Here is a 24,880-nt window from a genome sequence, read left to right as displayed (position 1 = left end):
TTTAGGACTGTTGTACATAGGGTTTCTATGAGTTGCAAGCAACTCGACAGCACATAACAACAACAACAACATATTGTTTCATATAGTAGATATAAATATCCTAGTTCATTGTAATTTTTTATATATCTTTAGAACATATTCTTATTAGTAGGATTTCTACATTAAATTATATATTTTTTATTTAAAGAATACTAACAAATTTTAAAAAATTACTAACAAACTGACCTCAAAAATGGTCATCTCACACGTACACACACATCTCATACCCATATGAAGAAGAAAAATGTCGTGTCTTCCTTCCAAGTCAGTTAGTACAAGTCTCATCTTTTTATTCATATTACATCTAATCAAAGAAAGAATTTCTCCTACTACATAGTATAGGAAGCTCTCATGGCTTCAAGCTAAGAAGCTGTGCTGCCAACCCAAAGGCATGTGGTTCAAACTCACTAGCTGCTGTGCAGGAGACAATGGGAATTGTCATCTTGTATGATTATTGTTGTTGTTAAGTGCTGTAGAGGCATAGATAGATGACCCATAGTGACCCTATGAATGAAAATCTTGAGTGCAAAACTTTCATCTTTTCTCCAACTTCATAGTGTTTCCAGAGGCAAGCTTTTTTTGGAAGTGGATGCCACTCCTGTTTCTAAGCCTGTTTTATTTGGGAGTTCCACAAAAACCCGGCCCAAGAGCCCAAAAGCCTTTTTTAAATATGAAGCCAAATCAGATCAGCTCACACCCTAATGTCAGCAAGAGCCACACCCTAGATGCAACCTCAAACCAGAAAACACTCCTTAGCAGAATCTGGCAGGTTCTCTCATCTTCCCATCCGAGAAATAGCCCCAGACTGGCAGACAAAAGCCTTTTTACTGCTCTGGAAATCTACAGAAGAGTCAACTATTAGTTCCAGATCAGTGATCCATAACTACAACAATCATCGTATAGCCAAAAGCAGTATTAATCCAAGTACACAGAAACAAGACAGACTTAGAACATCATGCAAAAATGTTTAAAGTTATTATCTGTTCCTCTTACTTTCAGATATCATAAATCATTATATTTCTGTTATTATTTATCTTAAAATAAGGAAATATACTAATAGTAATAGTCTCTTTTTTCATTTTGCAATAAGTGTACCTGAATTATATCTGTTTTTCCATCACTATATTACTTTATTATTTTTGCTTTGGAAGAGATGTTTTATATTTAATTTTAAGGAAAATTACCAAAATCAGTGTCAAAGAGCAAAGATATATTTGAGTTATTTCCAGTTTATGTTGTTTTTGTTGTTAACTACCATCATATCAACTCTAACTCATGATGACCCTGTGAACAATAGATCTGAACCTTGCTAATTTTGGGCCAACCTCATGATCTCTGATATACCCAAGCCCTTTGTTAAAGTCATTGTGCTATTATTCTATCTTGTTGCGGGCTTTCATCTCTTGTGATGACTCTCTGCCTTTTTCAGCATGATGTTCTTTTCCAAGCACTGGCCCCTCTTAACAGCATGCCCAAAGTGTATGAAACCAAGTTTTACCATCCTTGTCTCTAAGGAGCAATCTGTTTGCATTCCCTTGAAGACAGACTTGTTCTTTTCACAGAGCATGAATATTTAATTTTCTTCTTCAACACCATTACTCAAAGGCTTCAATTTTTCTTATGTCATCCTTATTCATTGTCCAACTTTTCAATTTATAGGAAGTGGTTGAAAAAATCGTAGGCAGAAAGAAAAGAATTCTACTACTCTGAGCCGTATAAAAAGAGCATCATTTATAAAATCATCAAGTGAGGCTCAGAGGCTTAAACTTTGAAGTTAATGGATTTACTGTGTACCATTTTCACTCCTAGAATTAGCAAGAGAACTAGATTTCACTGAAGAGCAAATTCATCAAATTCGAATTGAGAACCCCAACTCCCTCCAAGACCAGAGCCATGCACTGCTGAAGTACTGGCTGGAAAGGGATGGGAAACATGCTACAGGTAGGTTGGAAATAATATATGAAATGGGTTAGACCAAGTGAAAAGATCACATTCCTGCAAATTTAGCAAAAATAATAAAATAAATTCCATGAATCTGGAGTACTGCTATGGCAATGAGATGAACTTTTCCCATTTCTAAAATATGTAGGTGAAAATAAAAATTTGCTAACAAGAATGTTATTAAGGTCCTAACACTGTATAAATATTATAATGAAAACAATTTCTTTAATTGACTTTTGTCTTGCTTGTCTACTTTCTTTGCTCCTGAGTAATTTAAGTGGGACAAGAATGTTAAGAATTTCTGACTGTAAGAATTTAATTGTGATATAATCACGTTTAGAATTTGGGGAGGTTGATGAAAGCCACTACTTCTCTTCCCTTTGTGGTCAGGATTTGCTATGTGCTTTAACATTGCTTGAATATCTACTTAGAGATGCCCCTTATTTATATGTGGTCCACGTTTACATCCCTTAGGTTACATTCTTGTGTTGTTGGCCCAAAGGCACATGCTTAGAATACACAAGCTAGTCTGAGGGAGGAAGCTGTGCAGTCTCTTCCTATAGATTTACAGCCTCTGAAGTCCCATAGGAGGGTCAGCTGTATATCTGCTCTTATTTGATGGCAAGAAATTGTTGTGTCATTGAGATAATGTTACTAGATTTAACAAATAAAAATGCTGGGTACTCAGTTAAAAGTTAATTTCAGACAAAAAAGAGACTTTGATTATAATATCACTAGCTATATTTGAGGCTATATTATTATAAGAATTTTTTTCCTGAAAATTTAACTTAAATATAACAAGATGTCCTGTGTATTTTTCTGTGTCACCCTTTCTTATATAATGTCTCCTTGTTTATCCATGTGTTTAAGAAATACATATAGTTAGGTTATGGTTATTTTCTGTAAAAAATATGAAATATTTAGTAAGATACTTAATAAAGTTTTAATATAAAGGATATATTAAAAGGAGTTTCTTTCATATATAATAACTGCTTTTTCCCCCCTAACACCTCAGAGTCCAATCTTATTGAATGTCTTACCAAGATCAACCGAATGGATATTGTTCATCTCATGGAGGCCAGCACAGAACCTCTTCAGGAGCGCATCAGTCACAGCTATGCAGAAATTGAACAAACCATTACATTGGATCATAGTGAAGGTCAACTAATATAAGAGACAGAGTGTGTGTTTGTGTGTGTGTGTAGTTAAATCATAACTGGACTTACGCTCTCCTTTTTTTTAATAGAGTAAAAAATGATTTTCATGAAAAATATATTCTTCTCCTTACTGCCTTTGACTTCCATGTCCATTTTATGGGCTGTCAGATCCACTGCTCATTTGTGATTTCTACAATTCATCCAGTGCTCTATTGTCTTGGTGTCTTGATTACAGCTGTGATAATTGCATTTGTTCTCTACTTTTTCTTATTCTCACCACCACTATCTTACTACCACCAATAACTGCATTACTTCTCAACTTACTGTGAAACATACTTACATCCTCTCTTATTTCTACACTGAAAAAAAATCTTTGGAATCATCAGCCATTAGCTTTAATGATATTTAACTTCTGAAGGTTCTCCAAACATATATTACTCACGTATATTCTCTCTCTTATTTTTATTTTATTTATTTTCTTCTTGATCCCTAATTTTTTTTATTTATTTTTTTACCAATTGACTAAGCTTCATATTTGTTAGGAAAATATAAATAGGCAGATGCAAAGACTCATGTTCTTCTATCACAAAATCTAGTCACCTGAATCTAAGCATTTTTATTCTACTTTAAGGAACCCTTCTCATTATGCACTCAGCCACTAACTGCATGATTATAAATTTCCAACCCCAGATTGCTGCATGGGAAAAAAATGACAGTATGCTTCAGAAAAATTTACAGTTTGATATATTCTTTTTTATATAACAATGAAAGATTTATATAAATAATATAATTTTATTTATGTAAATAATTTCTTTTTTATCCATAATGGATAAAAAAATGGCTATGCCTAGATTGTTGAGAGTTTATATACACAATTGTTGCTGGCCTACTTTTTCCAGATGATGTATAATATACTATTCCAAGAAGGGCAGGAATAAGTAAGTACGAGGCCATGAATGGCCTAAGATGAGACATTAAAGGAGTCATTCACTCTCAGAGGTACAAGAAAACAGGGCCAACACATGTACGTTTCTGAGAATGGGTATCTCCTCAAATCTTAAACCCTAGGCACTGCACTTGCCTTGCCCTAGTCTATTACTCTTTCCAAATCTCCAAGAAGGAAAGAATTTTGAAATTTTCTTAGTACCACAGAGCTGAATTCTGAGACAGAGATTTAATACAAGTAGTTTATGTGGAAGACTCCTCGGATGATACAAATCATTAGGCACTCAAATACTAGCCAAAAAGTTGGAGATTTGAACCCACATAAGAGGTTCTTTAAGAGACAGGCCTAGCAAACTGCTTTCAAAAAAATCCCAGCCTTGGAAGCCCTATGGAACAGTTCTAACCCTGCACATGGAGCTTTATGGGGTTGTCATGAGTTGGAAAGTTCGGGGAATCTTAAGGTGCTGTTTGGCTCTGTTGATATCTGGTGGCCTAGTTCACAGGGGGTTGTGTTGTTAACAAAAGACTGCATCTCCAGTGGTTTGAATCCAGCAGCAGCTCTTTGAGACCTAGAAGGGAAGCTCCTCTCATTACAATTTATAGCCTTGTCCATCCAATGGAGAACACTAAAAATCAGAAATTACTCAAAGACAGTAATTTTGAATATAAGTTATAATAAGGCTACTATGCATTAAAATTGACTTGGTGACAATGTTTTTATTGGGTTGCTTCTAGTACTCTAACTTGCTTCTTATTACAACGAGTGAAATTGCCTTGCTTTCGTAAATCTACCATTACATATGTAGCAGATCTCATAGAATTTAGCCTAATCAAGAACTTCATTCCTGCAGTTAATCTCCTCTGTCTCCTAAAAGCTGGGCCATGACCAAGAGCATTAAAACATGTTTTAAAAATGGGACTGATATCAGGGTGGGGGTAAGACTGAGAAAAACTGGATAAATTGTGTATACTGCACTGAAACAGATGAGGGACTGAATAATTTAAAAGCGATGTATGATAGGGTATTATGGTGAGCACAAGAGTCCACAATTAAGGTTGCATAGTGGAATGTACTTGGGGCGGTGGGAGGGGTGCGAGGGGATTGTGTACCAGGGAGGGAGTGTTTCTTTTACTTTTCAAAGAGAGGAGCGAACTGGGAGGCGGGGGGAGAGGGCTGGGAGAAGTGCAGCAATGAATGAATGGAAATCCAAATTCTCTGTAAATGTTCATTAAAATTATTTAAAAAAATAAAATTAAAAAAACCCAACATGTTTTAATAGGTCCTATCTTTAAAATAAAAAATAAAGACAAACTATTCTCTTTTTTAAATGTTTGTTTTTTATTCTTAGGTCTAGGGAATACTTCACTTGGTATGACTATTACCTCCTTACAGGTCTGTTAGGTTGCTAGATTTTAAATTACAACTCCTGAAGCAAACTCTTCTTCTCGTCTCCATGCCACCCCTTTATCCAATTCTACTCCATTTCTCCATGCATTTAATTTGACACTTTGCTCAATAAAGGAGTCTGAATTTATTGGTTCCACTTCCTCTCTTCTCATCCTTTCAGGAACGTACTCCAGTTAGGCTTTTGTCATTACCCTATAATGTAACCTTGTAAAATTGACCAATTGTTTCTGCATCGCCACACTTTATTGGATGGTTTAGTTTGTTTTTGTTTTCAGTTTATCTTAATCTACTTATTTAGTCTTTACAGAGATCATTAATTTATTCATAATTTTTTTTCTACACTCATTTTACATGAGACTCTATATTATGGGTTTCTTTCTATCTTTCTTTCTTTCACTCACTATTTCTTTTCAGTATTCCTTTTTGTCATTTCATCATTTTTTCATATGAACTTTCAGACTCATGGCCAACTCCTACTAGCCTTTTAAAGTCATATAAATTGTCTCTAATTTAAAAGGATTGTACCAGCCTCTACCAGCCACATTTTCTTCATCATAATCTAATCCCTTTTACTTAATGTATATGCTCATCATTTCATTCAGGCCTCTGTTCAAATACCATTCCCTAAGAGGACTCTTTCTTGACAAATTGTTAATAGGTGCTGGCAAATCAACCAGGACTCAGAATAACCCTATGAACAACAGATAGAGGTCTTTCTCTGTCCTATACCATCCCCACAATCTCTGTCATGCTCAAGCCTATTGTTCCAATCAGTGTATCAGTCCATCTTGAGAAGGAGTTTCCTCTCTTTCTGTGACCTTCTTTTCAAAGCATGACTTTTTCCTCTAAGGACTAGCTCCTCCTGACAACATGTCCAAAATCTGTAAGGTGAAGTTTCATTATCCTTGTTTCCAAGAAACATTCTAGTTGCACTTTGTCCAGTACAAATGGGTTTATTCTTTGGCAGTCTGTAGTGTATTCAGTACTCTTTCTCAACACCATAATTCAGAGGCGATAGGGCTGTCTAAAATATAACCCCATTTATGCTATACCTTGATCCTGGTTTACTTACCTTAGCACTGTTTACCATAAATATGTCTCTGTAGGCAGTACAGTGAGGACAAGAGCTTTTTTACATCTTCTTCATGGCTATACTATATGGTTATCATTTAAACAATGATTACAAACAGTTGATCTTCAATTTATTTCTGTAGAATGAATGAATAAATAAGTGGATGTTAATTACCCTTCTGGAAACATTTGAATGGCTCTTCAGTGCAGAGGAGATTGAAGCAAAATTCTTTGCATAACATAAAAGATTATGGCTTAAATAAAAAAATGCTAACCGCAGAGAATTATAGCATGGATTAAACAAATGAATACAAAACACTTAAAATGTTTGACAAGTGTTAAACATTGAGAATGTATTATATGTTATTATTATTTATTATTGTTACTCTTTTATTAAGTCTGCCTACCATAGGGGAGCTCTGGTGGCATTGTCCATAGGGAATTGCACTGCTGACTCAAAGAGCTTCTCTGGTAGTTCTAATCTGCTTTGGCTGTATAGTACAAAGATGAGCAGTCTGCCGGAGTGTATATTATGATTTGGTTCCAACTTGAACACAATGTGGTTTTAGCTTCTTACCACTTAGATTCTTTTTCCTGGCTACCTCATTGATTCCCACTCATCACTTGATCTCTCCTTTAACGTCATGTTCTCTACACACCTGTCCTAAGTTTTTAGACATACCTTGTTGTTTCTTTTTTCCAATGTCTTTAACTCATAGTGACCTGCGTTGTAACAGAACAAAGCTTTGTATGATCTCACACCATCTTCATGATCATTGATATATTTTAGTTGTTTGACCACCTTCACTTCTCTCAATTTTACTAAATTTTTCTAGTAGTTACTGGCTTTCTGGTTATGCATCTAAAGTATGTTATCCACAATCTTACCATCTTCACTTCTAGTTAGCATTCTTTTAAGGCAGATTTGTTTTTTTTTTTGGAAGTCCATGGTAGAGTCAGCATTATTTGCCAACCCCATAGCTTGAATCTACCTGTCTTCTGTCTTCCTTTTTCTCGGTCCAGTCTTTGCATGTATGTGAGATAACTGTCAAGAGAGTGCATTGAGTCAATTAAATCTTGCTCATTAAAGTGACATCTTTGCTTTTTACCCTGAATTTATACCTGCATTAGGCACACCCATGTTTATTGACTGGGATTTGTATCCAGGCACCCTCTATTTGATTCTTGTCCACCTGGAATCCCCAGAAGGTGAACATCTTGAAAGCAGAAATAGTATCGCATTCACTATTGTAACATATGAGCCTTATACAGGTCATTTCCCACAGAAGTTGACTAATAAATACCTACTTAATATAAAGTAAGCTTCAAATAAATACTTGATTTATATTCTTCATCTTTAGGATTCTCAGTACTTCAGGAGGAGCTATGCACTACACAGCACAAAGAGAAAGAACAGCTCGTGTCTAAAGAAAACGAATCCTGTGATCATCCTCCTATCGTATCAGAGGAAGATATCTCTGTCAGTTATTCCACCTTTCAGGATTGCATCCCCAAAACTGAGGCGGGAAGTTCAGGAACAGAGCTTTTACCCCAAAGTGACAAGGAGCAAGTTCAACAAGATTTCTCAGGGAAAATGCAAGACTTGATTGAAGGGTCATCTCTTGAACATCAGCAAGAATACTTGTGAGTTTAAAAAAAAAAAGTCTTCAGAAATTCTGAAGAAACAAGTCGGTGTGAATAGAGTACAAAGCATATGTTGTTGCTGTTGTTATGTGCCGTCGAGTCGTTTGCGACTCATAGCAACCCTATGTACAACAGCCCTAAACCCTGCTCTATCCTGTGCCGATCGCACTGCCTCTGACACACCCATCCCGATTACCCCAGTCACTGAATCAATCCATCTCATAGAGGGTCTTCCCCTCCTGCGCTGTCCCTCCACCCTGCCAAGCATGATGTCCCTCTCCAAGGACCTGTCCCTCCTTGCAACATGTCCAAAGTATGTCAGACGAAGCCCCAGAATCCTTGCCTCCAAGGAGTTGCTTGGTTTAATCCTCTCCAGGATGAATCTGTTTGTTTTCCTGGCAGTCCATGGTACATTCAATACTCCTCTCCAGCACCACAGCTCAAAGGCATCAATTCTGCTTCTATCCTCCCTAGTCATTGTCCAACTCTCTGATGCATAACAAGTGATTGCAAAGACCATGGCCTGTATCAGGCGCACCTTAGTCTCCAGAGAGACACCGTTGCTCTTGAGTATTTTAGAGAGGTCCCTAACAGCAGACTTTCCTATCACAATATGCTTTTTGATTTCCTGACTGCTGGTGCCAAGAGTGTTGACTGTGGAGCCGAGCAAACTGAAGCTGTGAACAATCTCAATCTCTTCGCCATCCATACTGATGCTACCAATTGGTCCATATAGAAGTATATAATTTTTCAGTTTTTTCTAAAGATTGACAAATAGGAGAGCTACTGAGATGAGAGTGGCAAAATGTTTAAGAAGCAGACTGATTGGGCACACACCTGCTCTACTTGAAGCATTTCCTGGTGGCATGACCCAGAGCATAACCCTATGCCTTTTTATTTTGTATATCTTATTTTGTTGTTTTTATTTAGAATATAAATAGCAAAACAAACACTAATTCAGTAGGGTCTCTTTGTAAACTTTAGGAGCATTGATTATATTCTTTGAGTTGTACAACCTTCCTCACCCTCATTCATGAAGTTACCTTCCTCATTAACATAAATTCATTGCCCCCTAAGGTTCTTACCTGATTTTTTTGAGTTTCTGTTTTCAGTTTGAGCACAGGGAGATTGTTTTTAAAATGGCATAATGCTCAAGGCAGGACTTTGTTTTTACTAGTTAAGTTAAACTATCATTTGTTTTTAACATGATTTCAACAGTTATTTTTGGTTTAAGGATTAAAGTTAATCCGAGGATAATATGTGGGGAAAAGCCCTAGAGATCTAATTCTGTCGGGTTTCTCCAGCATTCATGGGCTTGCCATAAATCAACTCGATGGCATTGTTTTAGTTTTGACTGTCACTGACAATGATGTTGGGTGCCATCTCCCTTCCAACCCATTTGCTTCATATTGGGGAGATGCATATGCTCCAGTGGTAAAATCTAGCTTTTCCATTTCAGTGTGACAAGCCCAGGAACAGATGTGTCAGAAACGCAAAAGCTTACAGTGGTTTCTGGATCTCCCAGCAAGACACCTGAAGAAATCAGTACCCCTGCTGAGGAGGAGAGGCCATATCTCCAAACCCCAACACCAAGTGAAAGAGGCAGTTCTCCCATCATACAAGAACCCGAAGAGTCCCCGGCGCAGAAAGAAGAGAGTTCTCCACGAAGAACAAGCCTTGTGATAGTGGAGTCGGCCGATGACCAGCCACACAATATTGATATGCCTGATGAAGACGCGGCTTTTCAAAAGGTAAGACTCCGTTTCCTTGTCCATTTGGAATAAAGCTACAAACCTCCCTGGCATTTCCATTTCTCAGGTGGCTTCTTTTATCTCTTCATATTACAAAAAGGTTTGTGAAATTAATTTTCAACCAAGACCTGTGAAATTGTCAATCTTTTTAAAATCCAAAACCCAGTAAATATAAAAGAAAAAGTATGCAGTTCAAATTTGATCGATTTAATCAAAGGTCCTAATTTTATAATTTAAGACCCTCTTAAGAAGATTGAACCCGCTGTTGAAGCAATGCATCTGACATTGCTTTTGAAAATGAACCAGTGCCAGTGAGAAGAATAGTGGTAGGTTAACAGTCTAAGTAAGGTAAATGTGTCCTCCCAGGAAAATGCAGGTGTCAACACTGTGCAATATTGTTAGGTTAGTTACACAAACTGTGGGCGCCAAGTGGAATTTACCTGTCAAAACACATTTTCTCTTAAATTTATTTTAAAGGTGATTTGGAAGAAGATTGTACTTAACTGGATCATTGTTGTGTGTCATCGTTTGAAAAAATCCATAGCTGATCCTCTAGTGGGTTTTCAGAGACAGTAAATCACAAGGGAGGAGATTGCCCATCCTTCTCCCAAAGAGCAGCTGGTGGATTTGAACCACATGCCTTTGAGATTGCAGTGCAACTTCTTAGCACTTGGCCATCAGAGCTCTCTTAACTCTATTGCTCTTTCTAAATGTCAAAATGCCTAATAGATGAGTTGTGAAAGGATGATTATTATCTGAAAAATTAATTTAAGCTGTCATTCCAAGGAGGATAGAAGGAGAATTGATGCCTTTGGGCTGTGGTGCTGGAGAAGAGTATTGAGAGTACCATGGACTGCTAGGAAAAAAGATTCATTAAAGCGGGTTAAAGCGGGTGGCTCTTTGGAGGCAAGGATTCTGAGGCTCCGTCTAACATACTTTGGACATGTTGTAAGGAGAGACCGGTCCTTGGAGAGGGACATCATGCTTGGGAGGGTGGAGCGATAGCACAGGAGGGGAAAGCCCTCTGTGAGGTGGATTGATTCAGTGACTAGGATAATTGCGATGGGAGTGTCAGAGACAATACGATTGGCACAGGACAGAGCAGAGTTTAGGGCTGTTTTACACAGGGTTGCTATGAGTCGCAAGCAACTCGATGGCACATAACAATAACAACATCATTTCTGAACATAGGGCCTGCATGGTTTATTCTTCAGAGTTAACTGGGAAATTGATCCCTCCTCAGTCCTCCTGAATCATAAATGACATGAGTACACAGACATTAAAACTTACATTTTAATAATTCCCCAGATGACTGTTAAACACAATGAAGTTTAACAATCTGTTTTAATAAAATGATTTAGTGTTGTTGTTGTTATGGGCTGTGGAGTTGACTACAACTGACAGCAACTCTATGAACAATGGCCCTGAACCTTGCCCTAACCTGAGCCAGATTCACTGTCTCTGACACAACTGTCCCATCATTACAATCACTGTATCAACCCACCTCATCCAGAGTCTTTCCCTCCTATACTGACTCTCTACCCTTCCAAGCATGATGTCCTCCTCTAAGGACTGGCCCTTCCTGAAGACATGCCCAAAGTATGTGCGATAGAATCTAAAAATCCTTGCCTCCAATGAGCAACCTGTTCTCCTCCTCTCTAGGACAGACTTATTTGTTCTCTTGGCAGTCCATGGTATGTTTAATACTCTTTCCCAGCACCACAACCCAAAGGCATTGATTCTTCTGTCATCCTTAGTCACCCTTCTGCCACCCTTAGTTTAGCTCTCAGAAGCATCGCAAGCAATTTAGAGAACCATGGCTTGGATCAGTTGCACCTTCATCTTTTAACTGACATTGTTGCTACTTAGCACTCTGAAGATATCCCTGACAGCAGATTTTGCCAATGCAATTTGTCTTTGGTTTCCTGACTGCTGATGCCAAGAGCGTGGATTGTAAATCTGAGCAGGATTAAATTGTTGGCAACTTCAGCTTTTTTTTTAAGCAACTTTAGTCTTCTATCTACATCTATTATTATGCTGCCTATTGGCCTCGTGTTGAGGATTTTTGTCTTCTTTATGTTGAGATTTAATCCATATTGAAAGCTGTAGTTCTTTACCTTATTCAAGGCCTCCTCAGTTTCAGCAAGCAAGGTTGTATCTTGTGCATAACACAGGTTGTTGATGGCTCTTCCTCCAATCTTGATGTCACATTTTTTTAAAGAAGACTGCAACCCAAAGCAATCTTACGAACAGTGGTCTCCCAAATGATCTGTTCAGCCTATAGATTTAAGAAGTATAAAGAAAGGATACATTCTTGACATACTCCTTACTTAGTTTATAACCATGTAGTAATCCTTTGTTATGTTCAGACACCAACTCTGAGGTCTGGATACAGATTTGGCAAATACTTAGTTTATAACCATGCAGTAATCCTTTGTTATGTTCAGACACCAACTCTGGGGTCTGGATACAGATTTGGCAAATCAAGTGTTCTGGAATTCCCAATTTTCTCAATGTTAGCACAATTTGTTGTGATCTATACTGTCAAATGCCTTTGCTTGCATAGTCAATCAAAACAAATAGACATCCTTCTAAACTCTCTGCTTTTAGTCAAAATCCATATGATATTGGCAGTGACATCACTGCCAACACAAAGGGGCACAGTTTGACTTCACCAGCTGCTCCTCTGGCAAAAGATGGTCAGTCTCTTCCTGTACAATTTATTACCTGTGAAAATCCACGATGGGATCAATAATGGGTCATTTCGGACCTGATAGTACTCAATAGCAACAATCACCATTTGATTCTTAGAAATAAAGAAAAAAATCTAAATATAAGAATTAAAACACTTTGGTCGGCAAAACTGATATGCTACGTTTATTTGTATTCGTTTTATGTGGCATTTCCTCCCAGTATTTAAAAACTTAATTGAAATTAGCAAAGATCTTGGTAGATGAGATTTGTGTCCTGATTTGAATAGTTATCTTAGAGTCAATTCTTCTCATGAATGAATGTTTATTTCAGGTTTGACTTTGCACAAAACCATTCATCTTACAACTACTTGACTTAAATAAACACAGTTAAAAATGTTCTGTGTATACAATCTTAACAGTCACCAAATATAAGCCAAGTGAATGCCAGGAGAGAAAAATGGGAGCCTTGAATTAATTACCTGAATAATTAATATGCTTCATTTATTTCATGTATGTAAATATACCTTGATAACTCATTTTGCATTTCAAGTAGTTTGTGCAGTTCTATTCTTCTCATGTCAACTTCCTCCTCTCTAGCTTCCTAATTTGAATCTTTTGATTTCTCATGACCCTAACTTGACCATTTGGTTTCAATAGTTATCTCAGTGAATGCAGCAGCTTCTTGAGTAGTTAAAATGTAATTTAAGTTAGGTAAAGTCTCAATTATCACAGAAGGATATAAAAATGTCATCTTAGTATTTTAAAATATGTTGAACAAGTTTAGTTGTTTTAAATAACATTCCATTCAAGAGATAGAAAGAGAAAGATTCAAGGCCTTGCTCCTAAGACATATGTTGTAATCTCTAATTATGTTCTTAGCCTTATCTCTGGTTTTCAGCCAGATCCCTAAATACTACTTACCTCTACATCTCAACTCTGCAGGATGAGTCTAATATTCATACACAGCCTTTTTTTATTCCATGGTAGTGAACTCCTGACTTAATAAGAGTTACTGGTAATTTTGACTTCCTGCAAAAAGTTTTGCTACAAATATAAAGCATACTTCCACTTCTGAGTTCATAATCACAAGTGCAAGCAGGAATGCCAATGACTAACCAGTATTTATTATGCTGTTTACAGTTGGTTGTTAGGAGTACAAATCCCAGGAATAACGTGAGCAAGCCGCTTGTTTCTGACAGATTTGACAGATGTGTTCTCAGACCGTTCTCAGAGCAGTAACTCAATTCCAGAACTCTAGTTCTCATTCGTTGACCATCAGACTATATTTCCTTGAAGTGTGAGACCACCACACACTGAGGATATGTCAACCCCTCCTGCCTTTTTCCACTGAAGTTTCCACAAGTACAGCTTTCACGTCACAGTGTGAGCTAAGGCAGAAACCCATAGTTTTGTTCCTTAGCATATTAAACAAAGCAATGCTTCCATGCTTCCTCCAGGAGCTAACAGAGGAATTAGGTGAGCTAGAAGCCAGCTCAGATGAGGAGGCGATGGTAACTACCAGGGTTGTCCGCCGGCGAGTGATTATTCAGGTACCAGCTGTTAAATTACTGCACGTTTGGGCAGTTCCAACCCTCGTAACCCTTAGAGAGTGACCAGCCTGGAACACTTGGCATGCTTATAGATCAGTGCATGGCCATTTGAAAGCAGATTCCATAACTCCTCTAATATTTGTTTAAAAATAATGCAGTGGTAATGACATTTGCAGCCTACCTCCTGGAATTAGTGAGCAAGCAAGATGTGGCTTCTTCAGTTCCTCTCTTCTCGCTTGTCTGATTTTATTTGTTTAATATTTTTAGTCTAACTTTATATCAGATTTTCCTAAGCATGTTATCCTCTACCTTTAAAGAAAAATTCCTTTTAAATAAATTACTGAACAGGATTTTTGCATCTCAGCAATGCTTCTCCACAGCTCTTTAGTTTCCTAACATTCCTCATATGTAGGCATTTGAGAGTTAATTCCTCAGAACTGGTGCTAAACACTGAGTGACCTATTTATCCCAACTGTTTAGGGAGATGATATGCCAGACATACCCCCCGAAACAGTCACAGAGGAAGAATACATTGATGAGCATGGACACACGGTGGTCAAAAAGGTATTGTCTGCTGTCTGCTCATTTGACTGATGTTAAACTTCCTGTTTAAAATATATCAGGGCCATGGAATTAAAACTTAAGAAACATGAATAAAATATATTTCAGGTTACTAGAAAAATCATTAGGCGGTATGTATCCTCCGATGGCATAGAGAAAGAAGAGATTACAATGCAGGGAATGCCACAGGAACCTGTTATCATCGAGGAAGGGGATGGCTTTTCCAAAGTAATAAAACGAGTTGTTCTAAAGAGTGACACCGAGCAGTCTGAGGTGAGACCTTCATATCCTCCAACGCCTATTTATGAAGAAGAGTAAAATGGAACTCAAAAGAGATGGGCCAGATTGTTCATTTGTATTTGTCTCTCATACGCTTATTTTGCTTTTTTGTTCTATGTTAATTTTTTCTTTCTTAATCCCATGTAATTAAAAAAAAATCATCAGCATGATTTGCAGCCCTGTTTATCACTGTCTTTGTCTTTCCATTTTCAATTTATTTCATAGTTGACCACAACAGAAATCAAAAAGTCAAATCTTAAGAAAAACAGACCCTATTTTCTGGGCAAGCATTATGCTATGTAGAAATCAGATGCAAATGTATCACTGGTACTTATGTCTCTTTAACACAAGCCTTCAGTTGATCATGTTGGATAAATATTTATATTCAAAACTTTTGCATTTAGAGTGCCTAGGAGCAGCCTCCAGAAACACTTTTGATTAATTGTTTTCTTTGTTTCTGTCTTACTTCCCTCTTACAGGGATATGTTTACTTATTTTGACATAATTTATGACATTCTGACAGTTTTACATTTGCTCATATCCTCAAATTCTTTATATTATGGATGTGACATTCTCCACACAGCTGCTGCTTCAATTGCTCATAACTTTGAGAGTTCTTCCTTTGAAGCTTAGTTACATCTTCATAATGAAGAAAAACAAAACAAACCCAAAATTTAAGAATGGAAACTAACAGCCAATCTGTAGTTTTTTATGCGTGTATTACTTTCCTTGACTTTCTTATAAAAACTACAGAAAAATTTCACGTGAGTGACTAATTAAGTAGCTGATGGTGCTGTGAAGGTGCAGTGACTAGACAAACATGAACAAATATTATCATTTTTTTCAGGTTCTAATTCTGCTCATCTTTCCTAACATACTTTCTAAAAGGCTAGTATATGATATTATGATAGATATGCATGTGTAGTTTTACTACCCAATAAATTGATTATTGTTTCTTTGTGGCAATCAGAAATTGTCTATCATGTGTCCTTCATTCATCAGGTAACTCTGTCTGAGCCCAGAATTTTGTCCAGTACCTCAGAATTTCAGGCTGAACCAGTGGAAGGCCGTAGAGTCAGCAAAGTTGTTAAAACAACTATGGTCCATGGAGAGAGGATGGAGAAACATCTGGGGGATTCTAGTTTAGCCAGTGATCTTCCTTCGGCCAAAGATGACTTTGAAGAGGTATAGAAGCATTATCATTTTGTCTTTGTGTCTATGTTATGTTTGCCTTGCCTTTGAAAAGAACATTGTTTATTATTGTGCCATTTCATACATGAACTCATGGAAGATTGCAGAATTATCTCTGAAATAATAGTGCTCATCAGTGTCATTTGAAGCATTTTTTCTTTTCCTTTTTTTTTATTTCAAGAATTTTAAAAAAATCTAGACACCTTTGGTCCTGCTGATTTAGAATCTAAATATCTACATTTGTGTCGTGACTGCTCATCTCATTTTAAAATTGAAGCTACAACTCACACTTGTAATTAGTAAGGGAAAGAGATAAAGGATATTCCAGAGTGTCTTTGCTTGTTAATATCCTCAAATAGTACCGATGATAGTTATTAAAGAATTTTGTAAAGCATATCTAATTCTTTAAAATCTATTTACAAGCAGTTTATAAAGGTTCCACACTGGCAGATCCTCAAATTCTTCCTGCAGTTCCAAAATCCAAAGACACTGAAAACCAAAACAAGTTCTATAAATTGATGTGTTGTTGTTAATTTCCAGTTAGTCAACTATGACTTGTAGCAACCTCATGAACAACAGATGTGGACCATGAGCTATCCTGAACCGTCTTCATGCTCAAGCCCATTGTTAACATTCACTGTGTCAATTCATCTCATTGAGAATTTTCCTCTCTTTTTCTCTCACTCCATCTTTCCAAGCATTATATCTTTTTCCAAGGAATGATCCCGCCTGATAAAATGTCTGAAGTATGTGAGATGAAGTTTTACCACCCTTGCCTCTAAGAAATGCCATAGTCTCACTTCCTTCAAGACAAATGAGTTAGTTCTTTGGACAGTCTGTGGTCTATTCAATACTCTTCACCAACACCACAACTCAAAAGTATCAGTTCTTCTGCCATCCTTATTCATTGTCTAACCTTTAGATATATAAACAGCAATTGAAAAATACCATGACGTGGATAAAGTATACATGAGTCTATAAATTATAAGTCCATGACTGTGGTATTAAGGAAGGTGTTTTTGTTCAAAATTACTTTCCTATCTATTGACCCTGACTTTGCATGTGAATGGGGAGGATTCTGTAAATCAGGCATGATATTCCGTCCACAGAGAATTAGCTACCTGCCAGTAAATTAAGTAGATTGAGCAGCAGAATTTGAGAATTTTAGCACTAAACATGAAGAAGCTGGAATGTATTCACGCCCTTTGAGGCCAAAGATTCTTGCACCAGCTTGACCTATAGGAGAGCAGCAGTAGCCACAGCAGAATAACAGAGACGTAACATGAGGCAGAGCTGACCTTGAGACTGCTACCCCATGAAACTAGAGCTAGGAGCCTTCACCTAAGTTTATTGGAAAACTGAAGGGAAGATACCTTAAATGACAAGAGAGCTTTGTAATACTGGCTTAAAATCCTGAGGCTAAAGGCTAAAGTCCTGTGAGTACCCTTTAGAAGCTGTCCTGACTGAGAAATTGTTTTCTGATCCCAATTGAAATGATATTCTATCAATTTCTTTAACGAACTCCATAATCATGGGTATGGTTCCATGCTCTGTGAACCATTGCAATGGCTCTTGTATCCTATTGAGTTGTAAGACTGTTATTAGAATTGTTGCAAAGAGATACAGAAGTGTAGGGGACATGTCAGACCTTATGGGAAAAGTTTTTGTATTGTTAACAGGGACAATTCCCCTTTGTGCAGTTAGCAGAGGTCAGATATGGCCATCCTCTTGCACATCTTTGTTCCTTTCACAGTAGTAAGCCAATTTGGCAGTAAAAGCTGACCTGAAGTGATATTTATATAATTTTTAAACCCTTTTTATAAACAATAATACTTTACAACCATAGTAAGAATTCATGTTTTTGTGCTGCCAGTATAGAAATAGGCAGGGAGCTCAGGTGGCCTAGTGGTATGGAGTTGCACTGCCAACCCAAAGGTTCATGGTTAAACCCACCAGCTTCTCTGTAGGAGAAAGATGGGCAATCTCCCTTGTGATTGATTCACAGCCTCCGAAAACCCGTTGACAACTCAGCTATGAGCTAATTCTGACTTGATGGCTATAAAAGAAGCAATAGCAACATGAGGAAGGCTAAATGCAGCCTCTACCAAAACCACAAAGGGAAATGGTCCCCATCAACAATATCCACAGTATAAAGCTGATATATATGAGGTCAGACATAGTTCCCTATACTTCTGAACCTGCTTCTACAAATTACTGGGCCCAGAATTTGTTGAAAATGATCACGAAGGCTTCGCAAAATCTCTTTCCAGTCACAGTTGTAGGGTTTATTAGAGAAACAGCCTAGGGTGGGGATGGGGGTGGTATTGGGGAGGGCATGGAGGGAAGGAAAGGATATCACAGAGTGAAAGCCCAGGTTCAGTCCAGCAACACAAATGCAAGAAGCAGTAACTGCAGAGTCCAGTCCCTCCATTAATCCAGTCAGCTTCTCAGTCAACAGCAAGATACCTCTGGCACAGGACCCTCTTTCCATGGCTCCACCTGGCTCCGAAAGGCAACACCTTATCACAGCCTCTCTATGGTCTGATTAACTCTCTCTTATATTGGTCTCAAAGCTGTTAATGATGTTGAAGATGCTGATCAATGACTAACCAAGTGTCTACGTTTGAAGCAGCTGGACAGCACACCACTACCTAGGGAACTAAGGGTGGTGGGTGGAGCCTCAAAGATTTATTTGGCTTACATGTTCCCATCTGGCCATAAGGTCAGGTCTAAGGCAATGGATAGAAAAGTAAAAAAATCGTAACACCACAATGGCACATAACAACGTAGTGATAAGTTTATAATAGGTAATATACACACCATATTACCTTTGTAAAACTAAAACAAAATCTAAATATCTAACTGCTGAAACATTTTGGCCCAAGAATTTAAAATGAAAGGTCATGAACTTGAGCAGAATGTCTGAAATAGCTACTGAAACAATTTTAAATCTGACCCTATAAATGTAGTCTATGTGCACAATAGGTACTTGAGAATATAGGTGAACAAAATGCACTGGGGTATTTAAAGATATATCTTATTTAAATAAATACATGTAGTTCTTCATGTTACCGTGGTTGACAACCTGGATGAATTGTCTGAGTTTATTATCTTTGTACGAACCTGCTCTGCAATCCCTAAAGTATGTGGTTTGAATCCGGCAGTTGCTCTGCGGGTGGATGGGCAATCTCCTCACATGAGATTAACTGCTTTTGAAAACCCGCTAGAGGGTCGGTTCCTACTCGGTGGTACTCAACAACCACCACCATTTGTGTTAGGTTAGTTGTTTCTTTTTATCTCTAGCCATTTTATTTCATTAGCTATTCCACTGTTGATTACAATGAGATGAGACAAAGAAGGAATTAAAAATCAACAGTATTTATGCTGGTCTTCAGCTTATAAAGTAATATAGCACATCAGACATAAACTCATTGCCTTCAAGTTGGAACCTACTTATGGCCAACCTTCCAGCATGGAGGAGTAAATCCCTGTAAGCTGCCTGAAAAGCTGGAAATTTCCTGGGAGGAGATTGCCTGTCTTTCTCTCTTGCTGCTGGTGGATTCAAACTACCGGTGAGGCTCTGCTCTGGATTAGCAGTCCAACTCCCTGCAGACTAAGCCACAAGAACTCTTTCTATAGCACCTATCTCTTGTGAAATGATATTCAATATTTGAGTCAAAATATCATTTGTATTTATACTTTCATATTGTAGGTTGGTCAAGCCAAGCAATTGGGTGGCTCTTCCCCCTTAAATTCTATGGTTATAATGAGATTTTTTTCTTTTCCCCTCCTGTACTTCAGGCTTTGAGTTATACAGGTAGCCACATGAAAGTCCACTTCCCCAGTTTAGTAGAGAAAGAAATCTTGAAAGAGGATGGATCAATAATTAAAAGGTTTGATTTAGCATGGGGTGATGCTTTGTGAACTAACACTATTTACAATTTTTAAAGAAGAAAAGTAGAGACCCTAAATAAATCCTAATATCTCTCAGGAGCTATTGACTCTCCTTGTATATTGCATATGGCCAAGTGGAATATTTGTTAATGTGTCAAAATTCAAGTATCTTCTCGATGATTTGAGAATAATAATAAGGCACAGTGTCAATGATGTGCTAATTTGATTATGCCATTGTGTTTGTAGATTTGGAAAGTATAGGGAAGAAATCTAATCAGTTTATCACAGATTTATTTCATTACTAGCTAGATTCAGCTAAATATCAGAAAGTCATTGCTTTAAATGACAGGTGATTTTCCCCCTTTGTTTATATCAAGTGCTGTCATGATTCTGCATGTGAGTGGTGAATAACTTGAGCATGATTCTGATAACTATGAACCTAATTGCAGCTAGTGATGCTGAAAGGCCTTGAATATGTTAAGAAAATGGTATGAAAGCAATTAAGCAACACATTTTTATGCATATACAAAGGATCAGCTGTGAGGCTGTCTGGTCTCTTCCTGTCTCCATCACTGACTTGATGTTTGACTTGGGCACATGTTTCCGTGGGCTGCTCCTCGTTCTTTCTGATCTTTTAGCAGCTCTGTAAGTATCAGAATTCATAGCGAAAAGGCACAATGGAAAGCCAACTTACTATTGTGCTTTTCATCCCATTGAAAAAAAGGGAACAATTATCTTTTATAGTACTCCACAATACTATTTCGAGCCTCTTGAACATGATAATTATGTTCCTGCAAATTGATTTTAATTCTAGCAAAATTAAAGGTTCTGTCACAATTCCACCCCCAAATCAAATGTGGAAACCAGCAGCAACTGGGAATTTAAAACCATGTAATTGCTTTTGGAACTTGAAAAATGTTACATGAATTAAGGAAGAAGTGCTTTTCTTCTCTGAACTTTAAAGCCTTTTATTCAATTATTCACTAGGACCAAGATAAACCTTGTGTCCCCTCACATCATGAGATCTTCAAGCAAAAATTCATTTAAAGACCATTAATCCAATGTTCTCATTTATGAGAGGGAAAATCACAACCAGGCCTGTGGACAACTTGAAATAGTTCCCACAGCTAGTTAATTATGGGACACAATTTTTTTGGCATAAAACACTTTATCTTATATATTTTCCATATACTCCCTTTTGAACATATGCGTAAGATCATTCCTTTCATTGAGTCTTACGCATGTGTATAAACGCACTCATGTACCCACGAATGTACAACATGCTAGGAATTATCAGTTGATAGAGAATTTATCCAGGACAGCCATGTGGTGATCTCTTCTGCTAGTTCTTAGCAAGTACAGCTAGATAATTAACTGTCTTCAGAAATAAAAAGAATAATAATGCATGCTGAATTGTTGCAAGAACAGTCTCATTTACGTCTTTATAGCCAGATTTGGCTTTTCCAGCAAGGAGAACAAATTTAAGCTTTCAGATAAAAAACAATTGATATAATATTGAAGGAAGAGGGAAACTAAGAGTGTATGAGAGACTAAGAAGGAAGAAGGAAACAGTACTCAAAAGAAAGTTGAAAGTATTGGTTCTCAGTGGAAGCTTTGTTTTCCACAAAATCAGGATAATCTTTAAGTATTAGAAAGTAGGAGAATGATAGGGACAACCCACAGGTAGGACTTGGAGCTTCAGGACACTTTGTTGTTAACTCTTCTAGAGTGAATTCCAACTCCTGGTGACTCCTTGAATACAGAGTGAAGCATGGTTTTAGAAGCAAATCTAAAGCACCAGTTCTCATTTAGAACCATTAATGTGGGTTCAAGCATTAAGCTTTCAATTAACAGTCAAGATGTAACCAATGTGCCATCAAAGTTTGTTTTACCCTAATGTGAGTAGTTGTCTGGAGAAAGACCATCATTCTCTCTTTTCTGCTTTCCTCCAGGACAACCATGAGTAAAGCCAGCACCCAGAAGAGGGCTGTGGTGAAGGACCAGCATGGAAAACACATTCACTTGGAGCATCTGGAGGATGTCCCAGAAGCACTAGACCAGGACGACCTCCAGCACGACCTCCAGCGACTCCTTCGGCATTTCTGCAGGGAGGACTCAAAGCCAGAGGCCAAATAAGGGGCTGCCCAATTCTCACACCAGAAACCCCACACTCACTCAATATGCAACTTCCCATTTCACTAGCGGAGTGACCGTGTCCGGCTTCATTAATGGGACACCCTGACACTTTTCGGCAAATACACTGCATTCTCCTTTAGTTTTCCCCTACCTTTTCACCTGTCCACTAAGTTGTGACCAAAGATAGCATCCTTTCTACTGGATGCTGTATCCACTACTTTGTTGTGTCCGTGCGAACTTGGGATCTGGCCACCTCAATTGTTCTTTGCTTCTGCACAAGCTCCATGAAAATCCATTGATCAGAAGAACTTCACCTGCAGACCTCTTCAAGTGAGGACATAGAGAAACACCTCAGAGGGAGATCCATGTACAATGTATATAGTTGAAATGCTCAGATGAACAACCTGTTACAATTAAAACCACTGCCTACCATAACTACACTGGGCATCATGGAATAAAAGGCCTCTAGAAATTACTGAACAATGGTTAATTAAGATATTGCTAACACAATCGGAGGAGAATACAGTTCTCTACTGCAAAAGGAGCACTTCAGACCTACCATGTCCTTAGAACTTCCAGAGTAGCCACTGCTTCGAGTTAAAAGATGGGTTAATAACCATGAAGAACTGTTCTTACTAAGACATTATGGCTGGTGCTGGACAGACTCGATTTCTGACTCTCCAGCAGCTCCTCCAATGGAGAGAAGAAGGCGAACAGAATTAAAGAGTGAGGTATTCAGTTGCTAGCAGCTACATCTGTGGTGTTCTAGCATCTTCAGGTCTTTTAGATTTGAACAAGTTGGCAGGGTATTTTAAAAAGCTATAACTACTGTAGTTTTTCAGTTTTCATTGCTGCTTTAGCAAACCACACTGTCTTACTGGTGGTACTTTCTTCTGTCCACTGCACTGTAGATAATTCATTGGAAACAAGATAATACCCGTGACACAAAAGCTTAAACTCCTTCACCATGTTTGAGTGGTTAATTTTTTTTTCTTTTCCCAGGTTTATATCTTCTCTAATACCTGCATGTGGCATTTAAAAAATTAAAACCTACAGAACTCTCTACTAATCCCATTAATGATTTTTTTTCCCATTCTTTATCCATGAATTGAGCAGTTATCACTTCTCAGTGAAGTCTGATTTTCAGCTTGCAGAAAAGATTGAGAAATCTTTAAAATCTGGTTTTGGTTAAAAACGTTGGCTTATATATTTGAAACCCAGACTCCCCTGGGAACGCTTACGTGCACTGTAATGCTTAAGTGCATTTGTGCACTTTTCTATTTGTTTGCTTCAAAGAAGGGAATAGAACAATCTGAATGATTCCCATGTTGTAGCCCTTATTCCTCTAGTGGTTGAAGCAGTGTAGCATTTTAACATATATCTATATTCGCAAATATATTCATATAAACAGTATACATTTGAATCAGTTATTTGTTAAAGAAAAGTATATTCAATGAAGAAGACATTAAAAAAATTCCTCCAGGGATTGAAAATTTTCCAACTCTATCTGGTCCTTTCCTGTTGTGCAGATATGACTCAGTGCTCCAAATGTCAAAAACAAATGCGACAAACAATAGCACTTCATCATTTAAAATAACATTGCCAAGGGAGAAAAATGTTCTGGGAGGGAGGTTTCCCGGAAGCCAAACCTCCTGAGCCTCTAATGCTAGCACTTTCTGGCTGTCAGATAGGAAAGAAAGCATTCTTTGGCAGCCAAAATGAGAGAGGCCCATGGTGAAACTTTTTGAGACACACCGTGGCCTTTTTTGTCAAAACCTTCACTGGAGCTCAAGAAAAGCATTTCTGTTGTGTTATTTGCAGTGCAGATGATGTCTGTGTAACAACATAATGGTTATTCACCTTTTTTTTGAAAATTGATTTTTGCTGTGTTATCAAAAAAACTTGAATACTGTGAGAAGAAGTGAATTTTCAGTTGATGAATCAGCATCTTGTTCCCATGGTGATAACACTAATTGAATATATCTATGAGGGCATGTATTAGTTAATGGAAAAAAAAATACAACACTAACAATACATAGCTGCAATGTGTACAATGGCTGATTTACTTAAATAAAATGTACAAGTGTTAAATGTGGCCACAGTGATTTGTTCTTCTTTAGCACCAATTTATACTTTCAGGAGAATTAGAGGTTAGAAAAAGACCAGCATGATTTAAAGGCAACAAAAAGACATAAGATTGAAGTTGTTCTGCAATCCTGAAAGCACACAGTTCAAATCCACCAGCTGCTTACCAGGTGAAAGATGGGCAGTCTGTTCCCATGTTATTTACTGCCACTCAAAACCCACTGGTGTGGAGTCTGGGCTTTGAATCCTGGGAGGGTTCGTGATCATGACTGGGATTGGACCTTTGTGATCCACAGAGAATGCGCCACTGAACCCAGTTCAACACCTTAGCAACACGGCATGATCATAGCCTTCACTGATATGAGGCACAGTCATCAGGAATCAAAACTATGCCTATAGACCTAGGAGATGATGTGTGAGAAAGGGGTAACCAGCACAGACAGTAGCCACAGGGTAGATGAATTTCAGAAGCTCTGGTGGTCTAGTGGGTAAGGTGATGTGCTGCCAACCCAAAGGCAAGCAGTTCAAATCCACC

General features: G+C 37.7%; 1 protein-coding gene across 3 annotated transcripts in view; it reads left to right on the top strand.

Annotated features, from left to right (window-relative positions):
- ANK2 (ankyrin 2, neuronal) overlaps nucleotides 1–24,357 on the top strand; it is an 843,213-nt gene extending 818,856 nt beyond the window's left edge. For 2 of the 3 annotated variants that reach the window (XM_006881082.1, XM_006881081.1), the window contains 7 exons: nucleotides 1,849–1,980; nucleotides 2,996–3,139; nucleotides 7,923–8,205; nucleotides 9,665–9,956; nucleotides 14,680–14,763; nucleotides 14,869–15,033; nucleotides 22,077–24,357. In XM_006881082.1, the coding sequence (XP_006881144.1) occupies nucleotides 1,849–1,980; nucleotides 2,996–3,139; nucleotides 7,923–8,205; nucleotides 9,665–9,956; nucleotides 14,680–14,763; nucleotides 14,869–15,033; nucleotides 22,077–22,091 (1,115 nt within the window). In that variant the 3' untranslated portion in view covers nucleotides 22,092–24,357. The remainder of the gene's footprint in view (nucleotides 1–1,848; nucleotides 1,981–2,995; nucleotides 3,140–7,922; nucleotides 8,206–9,664; nucleotides 9,957–14,679; nucleotides 14,764–14,868; nucleotides 15,034–22,076) is intronic. The other variant, XM_006881083.1, reaches the window with a different exon arrangement.
- The last annotated feature ends 523 nt before the right edge of the window (nucleotides 24,358–24,880 follow it).

The sequence above is a fragment of the Elephantulus edwardii genome, unplaced genomic scaffold (assembly GCF_000299155.1).
Source record: "Elephantulus edwardii isolate Elephantulus edwardi_28Jun2011 unplaced genomic scaffold, EleEdw1.0 scaffold00012, whole genome shotgun sequence".
Classification (NCBI taxonomy): domain Eukaryota; kingdom Metazoa; phylum Chordata; class Mammalia; order Macroscelidea; family Macroscelididae; genus Elephantulus; species Elephantulus edwardii.
The sequence above is the reverse complement of the archived record's forward strand: the minus strand, read 5'-3'. Positions and strand labels throughout refer to the sequence as shown.